Source organism: Hippoglossus stenolepis, chromosome 12 (assembly GCF_022539355.2).
Source record: "Hippoglossus stenolepis isolate QCI-W04-F060 chromosome 12, HSTE1.2, whole genome shotgun sequence".
Taxonomy (NCBI): domain Eukaryota; kingdom Metazoa; phylum Chordata; class Actinopteri; order Pleuronectiformes; family Pleuronectidae; genus Hippoglossus; species Hippoglossus stenolepis.
The window spans coordinates 20728154-20737956 of record NC_061494.1 but is presented as its reverse complement, the minus strand read 5'-3'; the positions used below and the strand labels follow the sequence as shown (position 1 = coordinate 20737956).

Here is a 9803-nt window from a genome sequence, read left to right as displayed (position 1 = left end):
GATCATTATCAAAATGATCAATTTCATTAACCGATTCCCTGAGGAAATGTAATCTACTGATTATTCTGTATGGAGGAAATATAAAGACGCAATACTTACAATTTCAGAGACATCGATGACACATCCTCGACTGAACATGAGACATGTTTACATCAGTGCAGTTTATTTTCTACTTTTACTTCAAGTTTAACATATGAATAATAAAAAAAATCAAGGTTTAAATCAGCAACATTAAGGGTTAGAGGTTTGAGAGGTTTGAGAAATGAAACAGATGAAGTTTGTTGTGAGGATTCACTGATTTTGATTCTTAAATACAGAGAGAAAACTGCAGAGATTCAGTTTTTCCAGAAGAGAAAAATAAATACGAGCAGTTTGTTTGTCGTTTACATACAAGACAATGTATTTCAAAGGGTTTGCAGTAAAGACAATAATATCTCAGATGAAGCATGTTGACGCGTTGCTGCTGTGTCCCCGTCCTTTTTATGACTTATGAGTGACACAGCTTAGATGGTTTAGAAGAGCCACAACATAGCAGTGGTAAACTGAGTCAGACCACAAGTCACAGCAGTTATGAAATACAGCAACATCACAGACTGATAACACAACGGTTGCTCTTTTTTTTCACTTCTTTACACGATTTAGTGAAGGGAGCTTCACACAGGAAGAAGAAATCGCTGACACACCACAGAGTTTGTTTTCAGACCTGCACTCAACTGAAATGTTCCTGAAATGTTCTATGTGGGAACATAAATGTCCGAGTCAGTGGCTGAAGACATTTTCTAGAACTTTTCCTGCAGCCTCCTTGTAAAATGTCCAGGGAAAAAAAGTGAGTGGACGTGTTGATGAGGTTTCTAACACGTGACGGAGGTGAAAGTGGAAGAACACAAATATCTCAGGATGAAGAAGAGGAGGCCGTACATGCAGAAGATGAAGACGTAAACTTGGAAAGACGAGGAGATTCCAGATGATTTGGTGATGAGGGCCGTTGCGGCTGTTTCCTCTCTTTTTCAAAGCTCTTGCAGACGACGGGGAAGAATTTCAGTGCCAGTCATCACGAAGGACTTGATGGCGTTTCTGCTCTGGGATGTGTTACGGGGTCGGGAACAGATCCCTCGTACAAAATCTTGTTCTTCATGCCGTCCTGGATCATCCTCTGCTGCACGCGAAGCTTTGCGTTGTTGATCCTGCAGTAAAACCTGGAGAGGGAGACGCAGGGAGGGTTGAAACAGAAGTGGAGGAAAAAGAGTTTGTAGAGGATTTTCTTTAATAGTGGTCGAGACAGAGCAGCAGAGGATGAAGAACCTACCAGGAGCCAAGTGTGGTGAACATGAATCCTGCAAATCCGACGTCAAAAGACCTCTTCACTCGACCTGCGGACAAACAAACAGGACGGACGACGCTGAGAGTTCAGGAGCCACAAGAACATTCTTCCCTGTTAAACAACTTTTGTTGCTGTTATTCTACTTTGTTTATTTGTTGACTTGTGAATTGTTTGTTTGAGTTATTTATTTTGAGCTGATATGTTAATGAGCTGATTTTATTCCCTATTTAGTGAAGTAAAGATGGAGAAAGAAAGAAAGAATAAAGTCATATAAGAATATTTTCAATCTTGTATACAATGTTGAAAACATTTTATCTACGTACATATATGTCTTGGAAATATTTTTGACTTGATCATTATCTTTTAGCACAAGAAGCCACAACGTGTCTGAACAAATAATCATTTACATCATCATCATGTCCTATTGGGTTCAATGTAAAATACATAGTTCCCATACCGGGAGTTGAACCCGGGCCGCCTGGGTGAAAACCAGGAATCCTAACCGCTAGACCATATGGGACTTGATGATGCAAATACTAGTGTACGACAATTTTGAGACCAGAGGGAAAACTGTTTAAACAAATACTTGTGACCATGAAACTCTGAAAGTTAATTATCTACATTGAGACAAATGTTTTATTTATAAACATTTTTGCAAACACCAGGTCTGAACCTCAACAAGCACTGGAAACACACAGCGTCCAGAGTCCAGTTAAAACTCACTGGTGACCAGAAAGTGGAGCAGGCCAGCGGCCAGCGAGCCTCCGGCCCCGTGCAGGATGGCGTCTCTGGCACACGGAGTGTTCTGGATGCTCTGAAACCCCGGCAGACGGAAACCCTGAGGGACGGACACACAGACACAAATACACCTTAGATCTAACATTTTCATTCCATGCTTAAATGTAAAGACATGACTCTGTTTTCTATTTGTCTAAACAACCGTGTGTTAGTGAGAATGTAACCTGCGAGAGCTTTGACTCATTCATCTGCAGTTTCAGCTCATCAGTTATATTCAATAAAGGTTTGGATAGTGTCGTTGTTCTATGTTTGATTCAAATCCAGTGTTTATAGATGAATATTATGTAAGCCGAAATTATCTTTAGGTCAAAATATATCAGAAAAACATTTCACTAACTACATGTGATTGATTATTATTATCTGGGCAACAGTTAAACTTTAATTAAAAAATATTCGAACGGGGTTTGGTTTGACCAGATAACTAGTTAGCTGTTGCCTGCTAGCTAGCCAGCTGTTCAGTCTTGCTAATGTCATCACTCTACCTACATCACTTACTTGAATTCAGGTTGTTAACATGAGATAACTAAGCTAAGCTAACTGAGCTAAGTTAACTAAAAGGTTATCTGGATCTCAGTTCGCTCCTGTTAACGCGGGTCCGTTAAAATCCTGTTGAAGTTAAAATTTGCATTAAGATAAAGTGTGTTTGTCATCAGTTAATTTCAACACGACTCACACAGAAACGTGTTGATGAAGTGAGGATGTGTTCGGCAGCTTTACTTTGTTTATATAAAGTGAAATTCTGAATATAAAAGTAAAATACTGCTTCTACAGTTTGTATCGTTGACCTTCTGAAAACATCGATCAAACCTCTTCCGGTTGGAGATGGATTTATTTCTCTCTCTCACCTTGTTGCTGTTGTTCTGTTTTTCTTCTTCCGTCATCGCTGCAGAGTCCGTCAGCGTTTAACGATTAAATTTAACAATTTAGCGACAAAACTAAAACATCACGTAAACAACGTTATATACAATCTATGGTAAGAACACTGACACACGATGATCTGCGCATGCGCCATAGAGGCCAGAGGGTCCGTCCCTTTAGAGGTCCGACACGAACAGAGGAGTTGTTGCTGTATAGTTCCGATGAAAAAAAGAATATTAAATAATAATAATAATAATAATGTTGTTGAATTTGTAAATTGTTTGCTTGAGTTATTTAATTTGAGCTAATATAAATAAACAAGCTGATTTTATTTCCTATTTAGTGAAGCAAAGAAAGGAAAAGATAAAGACACAAATGAAAGAATCTAATAATAACACACCAGAAAATATAAAGTCATTTGTGAATATTTACAATTTTATATATAATGAGTATTGTATATTTTATCTATATGCATAAAGCATGATAGAGACTGAGGAGCTTTTGATTTTATCTTTCAGTACAAAAGGTCACAAGGTTTCACTGTTAATTATCGATTACATAATCACATCCTATTGAGTACAAAGATAATTAAAGTATGTTCCCATACCGGGAGTTGAACCCGGGCCGCCTGGGTGAAAACCAGGAATCCTAACCGCTAGACCATATGGGACATGCCTCAATAGCAAACACAGCCTAGTACGTCACATAAAAACATAAAGACATAAAAACATAAGTGATATATTTAGCCATGAAACTCCACAAGTTAAATATCTACACTGACACAAATGTTCTATTTATCTCCAGTTCTCTGAATTATAATGTTTAAATAAGTTGAGAAGGTTTTATCTGATAAAATAAAAACATCTGAATAATAAGATTCATTTATTTTGTTGTGATATGACAGACAAAGTTATTTTTTAATATAAAATGTAATCTCTGTATTTTCTCCTTCAGAACAAACATGGATGATATTGTTTTATCTTTTTAAAATAAATGAACCTTTATTTCAACACAGATGATGTAACAACCTGGACAAGCTGGTGAGGCTGTGAAAGGAGCAAATGCGCCACCTGGTGGCCATAACTGAGGCTGCAGCCTGAGTAGAGATATGGTTATGTCCCCCTTTTTATCAATGGACGTATTCAAATTGCACAATTTGTCCATAATCTTCTATTTTTCTGGTATCTATTCTAGATTCTGGTTCTATTTCCAATATTTGATTCAGGGTCAGTTTGCACAAATGAAAAATAATAATATTGGAATTTATCAATTGGAATTTATCCTTGTTTTGCTTTGAGACATTTTTTCTGGAGGAATGTTTGATGGACATTTCATATTTGTGTATGAATCATTGTTTTTACACAGGATTTATTTAGATGAAAAGAAAGATCACTGTGGATGAAAGTAAATTTAGGCCTTGTTTTGTTTCTCCTTCTTCTCTTCGTGTGATTTAATTTTGTCAGTGTCGACCTTGCTGAGAAGTTTTTGAGGCGAGAGCGGACATTTTGGTTTCTCTCTCTCTCTCTCTTTTATGTTACTCACATTTCTAAGGTAGTTCTGATTAATTAGTTATTTGATGATGCAAAAATTGACGTCAGGATTGACAGGTGAGAGGCTGGTGGTGAGCGCCCTCCGCTGGACCATGAGACAAACTTCAGACAGATGTGCTTCTCAACTCTCTGAATTCCAACAGGACATTGCAGTTTGAATATGAACTTGAATTTCAAGTGAAGTGTAACCCTTCTTCTCTGTGTTTTCACATATTTTCAATGTTTCCCTCTATGCATTGTTCAGTATGTGATATGAAGCCTGTGTGTATAAAAAGCACACGCATGTTCAGTTGTGTGTTCACGCTGTAGCTGAGGTGTGAGACTTGTTTTTAGCAGATGAATCGAAGCTCCTGCAGAGAAACATCTGCTCGCAGCGAATTACGGCTCAACATGTGTCGTCCTTCAAAAAACCTCCAGCAGCACAAACAAGTCCCGTCCTTACATCATGGAGGAATCATTACCGGCTTGTTTTATTTTAACTACAGGCTCAGTCGGAGAAGCTCCTGTTAAATCTCTTCAGGCCATGAAGGTTTTCAGCATCAGTTTACAGGCTGTTGCTGTTGTTGTTTGTCCTTGTTGTGTCCCGTCGACATCTGCAACAACACAATGACAAGTTTCTTCATATTTTGTGGAATAAACACTTGATGAAAAGGCCGTGTTGTGGACGTCCTTCTCACCAACATAGACTGTGAATAAAGACGGGCGACGCTTCCTCACATTGTGCAAAAATGAATCTTAACTATCTCAGATTTTTTTGTTTGGTCCATGTGCCATCTGCTAACATGGAGGAGGAGGGGTTTAGGACCTATTCTGTGCTCGCCACCAGGGGGCGATTGAGAGGCTTTGGCTTGAAATGATGTTCGAGTCGGGTTCAGTTACGTTGTCTTTGCCATCAACTTGTTTTTAACTTTGCACGCGGCTGTAATCAGGGAAAACAACGTACCACCTGTGTAAAATGTAACTGTAACTAAATACATTGATTTATATTTTTATTTTAAATGCAAAACTGAGTTAAACACATTCTGTGAGCCGGCACTGTTTATAATAACTTCAGATCTATTATAGTGTGAAAGTGAACAATACAGTAAAAGTGTTATAAACTTTTTATAGACGGAGCCTCATCACATTTTCATGATCCGACAACTCTATAAAATTAAATTACCCAAAGAGTTTTATGGGAATTTGAGCTTTTCTCTCCATCACAGTGATCAGAACTCAAACCCAGCTCACACCCATGGGGGAGTGATGATGATGTTTTTGCTCATCAGCTCTTTGGCTCTTATTATTTCATCAATAAAGTGGAAGCAGCGACAGCAGGTCAACAGATAATCAACGTAATGACTTTTCATCCCAGCGCTGACCTAAAGACTCACATACCAACTGTGTGCATGTGTGTGTGTGTGTCCACGTCTGTGCTTATAAACATGTGTGACTCTGTTCCTCCGTCGTCTGTCTGCAGAGATCTGACTCTGAACATTTAACTTTATGCTTGTTACTCTACATCAGGACTCAGGTTGGAGCAGCAGGAGCTGAGGACTGGACGTCGGCCACATGTTTCTTTGGTTTTCCTGAAACGAGTTTTTAAACGTTTCCTTGAACAAGACATGAGTGAGCGGAGAGAAAAAAGATCCTGGAGGCTGAACACAAACAGTTTATCTCTTGAGAACATCTGAGGATAAACGTCAGCAGCTGATTCATCCGTCAGTTTGGCAGCAGGTTGTTACCAAACATCTCTGGACCTGATTGTGTCTCTGGTCGAGCTCCTGGAATATCAGTTCCATCTTTTCACGTCTCATTCAGGTACAGAGAAATGTCCCTGTGACTCTTCCCTGCAGAGTCACATGGTTTTATATATGATGGTTTTATATTTAGGTCCCGTGAAGTTTTCATATAAACTCAATCTTAATGGAAAAATCTTTGTTCTAGCAGCAATACAGTTTCTTCCTTAGGTAAGAAAATGAATATCACTGTGTAGAACAAGTTACAACTAAGTTAAGAATCCTTCTTCAGTAAAAGTATAAAGTATTAGCATGAAAATAAAAGTACAAAAGGTAAATGAATGAAATTGCAGAATGTCCCTTAACATAATAAACTATGAATAATGGATCAGTTCATTTACATCCTGGATCAATATTAAAACGTAGCTAAAGCTGTCAGATAAATAAAGTGGAATAAATACTAAATGTTTAAAGATGCATGAAATGGAAATACTCAAAAGTAAATGTACTTTATTACATTTCACAACCATATAACAAACGTAGTAATTTGTACAAACGTATAAAAGTGACAAATATTGAAATGTTTCGGTCTTTCAGCCTCGCGTGTTGTTTAATATCAGTTAATTAAAGGTAACAGGAAGTTTTTCTGGTGTATAAATAAAACAAATACAACATTTTCAGGAACATTTTCAGGTGAAATTTTACTAAACACGACTGATTCTGTCTTTTTGAAAACACCTCGACTGAAAACACTCAACAACAACAACCTGCATTTATGATATTAACGAAATTATATTTAAGATTCACTGAGAGGGATTTTCTGCACAAACTTTCAACATTAAAAAAAGCACAGAAGCTAAATTGAATTAAAGAAACTAAATTGAATCAAAGCTTCAAGAACCAGATTAATTTGCAGCTTTTACGTGACTCAGCGCTCAGTGATTAATTTCTTCTCACTTACAGCAGCTTTATGCTTTTATGTTTGTCGCCTCCATTGTCCTCCAGGTCGAGGGGGTGAGTCGCTCTCTGAAGCACCGCAGGGTTTATTGTATCCTCCCACACAGTTTGTCTCATTACACCAACTTTTCTTATTATTCACTCTTCATACAAACTTTAAATTTGAGCCTTTCTTCCTGCAGCTGTGACGGTAAACAGACTTTATTCCTTTGTTCTTTGGGTGTGAGGTCACTGAAGTAATGAAAGAAGCTGAATCAGAGATGGTGTCTGTTTGTTTAATTCACACATTCTACTTCCTTGTAGAAACCTGCTGTTACCCACAACACACCTTTCTCGACTATGGGAAAGTTTTCTAAATATAAAACCTCATGGAACTTTGTCCTTCACAATAAAAAGATTAGTAACTGATCTTGTTTCCATTTGGAGGCGTCCTGTCATCAAAAGCCGATGTGAGATCGTCCTGTAATCCAGTGTCAGGCGCCCTCTAGTGGTTGTGTCAATTATGACGGCTGAGGTCAGGTGAAGAAGTTAGGAAGAATTAGCCAGTGGAGCATAATGTTGTCACAAAGAAAGTATAATTTATTACTTATCATACGTTTCATTATCAAACCACTCACATTAATAAACCTCTCGTTGACTGTTCATATATTGAAGCTCGTGCAAAGCGTCTCTTCTCCGACCCTGTGGCCAACCAAGTGGATGTGAGCACAGGCCTGATTTCCTTCAGACCTTTTTTAATGGCGGCAGTAAAGACACAGCTGGAAGTTAACAACATGAACTTAAGCCGTTTTTCTCACTGGGGAAACTTCCTGAGAAAGTCAACGGAACAAATTCATCGTTAAAGTTCCTTAGTTACTTCCACCTGTTGTTTTCTGCTCCCATCAGTCGAAATGTTTGTTCTGATGAAGTTTGAGTTTTGAGCTTTGTCAATCAGGATTAATACAAACCTAGTACTTTCAATTCTTTAAGTACATTTAAAAGCAAGTACTTACTTACTTTTACTCAAGTATAAATGTTAATGTGGTACTTTTACTTGAGTACATGTTTGAAAAACACTTATTTTGAGGTAATAATAAAGTATATGTATTTTTTTAAGATATGTTTGATACAAGTTTTTAGTGCTAATGTTTAGCTGTTAAATGTAAGCTAACCTAGTTCATGGCTACACGCACATGCGCACACACACGCACGCACGCACACACACGCACACACACACACACACGCACGCACGCACACACACACACACACACACACACACACACACACAATCCTCAAAAGATGTTTGTGTCCTTCAGGAACATCATCATCATTTAGAAAACATGTGGAATCAGTATTTTCAGGTTAATGTACCTGTGAGTTCACCTGTCTGCTCACCTGTCACTCATCACTCCATCACCTGTATCTCTCTCTCTCCTCCTGCAGGCAGAGCGCGTGAGGAGGAGGAGGAAAAGAGGAGGAGGAGGAGAAGAAGGAAGAAGAAGAAGAGGAGGAGGAAGAGGAAGAGGAAGAGGAGGAAGGAGAGGAAGAGGAAGAGGAAGAGGAGGAGGAGGAAGAAGAAAAATAGGAGGTGGAGGAGGAAGAAGAAAAAGAGGAGGTGGAGGAGGAGGAGGAAGGGGAACAAGAAGAGGAGGAGAACGAAAAAGAGGAGGAGAAAGAAGAAAAAGCCGAGGAAGAGCAGGAGGAAGAAGAGGAGGAGGAAGAAGAGGAGGATGGACGGGAGGTACGAGCGCCAGAGCATCGTCTCGTGCAGCGAGCAGAACTGCAGCGCGCGCGGCCCGGAGAGCGTGGCGGTGCCTGCGGGACGCGCGTGGATCGTTAACGGCTCGGACGTGGATGCTCAGCGGCTCGTGGAGCTCCAGCTGCCCGCCTCCACCGCACCGACGGTCAGTCACTTTCCCGTTTATTCTCCAGAGGTGAGGAAAACAGCTGCTTCACACTTTGGCACGAACTCTAATTTAACAATGTCTTTTCAGCGACTGGTTTTCAGTGGAGAACAGAAGGTGATGATGGAATTCATCCACAGAAACTGCTGAATTCATCATGTAGATAATAATGTGACAGATGACAGAGTTTATTTCTAATGATTTCTGTCATTTAATCACAGAGTAGATATGACAGGAAACGTAATGAAATCAGAATCAGCTTTATTTGTCATGTATGAGAACAACCTCCTGGGACTTTGACTCTGGTGAAATGTACTTACACAGATAAACAGATAATTAACAACAGAATACTAGAAACTAGCAAAATGAACATAATGTGCAATTAGAATTAAACTGTACAAGACACTAGTGCAACGGGAACAAGATGTGCAAGAGTGGACAAAAAACATTTAACTACTCTTAACTAATGCTACTACTAATACTAACAATACTAACAATACTACTAACAATACTACTAACAATACTAATACTTCCAATACTACTAATATGCTACTACTGACCAGAGAACAATAGTGCATTTGTACAAAGATGCTTCAACAAACACGGATCAATAACAAACCGGTTACTTATATAAATGAATCATTTGGTGCATATAGATTATTAATGAGTAGCAGTAAATAATCATAAATAACTGGGCACCTCCGGTCTGGAGACTTTT

At 38.8% G+C, this 9803-nt stretch overlaps 2 protein-coding genes and 2 non-coding genes across 5 annotated transcripts in view; 1 reads left to right on the top strand and 3 right to left on the bottom strand.

Annotated features, from left to right (window-relative positions):
- Positions 1-146: 146 nt before the first annotated feature.
- On the bottom strand, positions 147-3142 carry LOC118118566 (cytochrome c oxidase assembly protein COX20, mitochondrial). The gene is made up of 4 exons (XM_035171691.2): positions 2965-3142; positions 2045-2159; positions 1307-1370; positions 147-1196 (listed from the first exon to the last, which is right to left on the bottom strand). Exons 1-4 carry the CDS (start codon positions 2998-3000, stop codon positions 1052-1054), a joined length of 360 nt encoding a protein of 119 aa, XP_035027582.2. The 5' UTR covers positions 3001-3142; the 3' UTR covers positions 147-1051.
- trnae-uuc lies at positions 1770-1841 on the bottom strand. Its single transcript has one exon. It is a non-coding gene; the product is annotated as a tRNA-Glu (tRNA).
- A 433-nt stretch (positions 3143-3575) lies between the features above and the next one.
- trnae-uuc lies at positions 3576-3647 on the bottom strand. Its single transcript has one exon. It is a non-coding gene; the product is annotated as a tRNA-Glu (tRNA).
- A 5175-nt stretch (positions 3648-8822) lies between these two features.
- LOC118118876 (melanopsin-A) overlaps positions 8823-9803 on the top strand; it is a 29586-nt gene continuing 28605 nt past the window's right edge. Inside the window, exon 1 of one of the 2 annotated variants that reach the window (XM_035172351.2) lies at positions 8823-9085. In XM_035172351.2, the coding sequence (XP_035028242.1) occupies positions 8912-9085 (174 nt within the window). In that variant the 5' untranslated portion in view covers positions 8823-8911. Of the gene's footprint in view, positions 9116-9803 lie in introns of both variants that reach the window. The other variant, XM_035172350.2, reaches the window with a different exon arrangement.

Excerpts from the sequence above, each read along its gene's own strand:
- LOC118118566 (XM_035171691.2), bottom strand. The coding sequence starts at position 3,000 with ATGACGGAAGAAGAAAAACAGAACAACAGCAACAAG. Across the intron at positions 1,371-2,044 it reads GCTCCACTTTCTGGTCACCA|GTCGAGTGAAGAGGTCTTTT; the intron begins GTGAGTTTTAAC and ends GTTTGTCCGCAG. Across the intron at positions 1,197-1,306 it reads TTCACCACACTTGGCTCCTG|GTTTTACTGCAGGATCAACA; the intron begins GTAGGTTCTTCA and ends CTCCCTCTCCAG.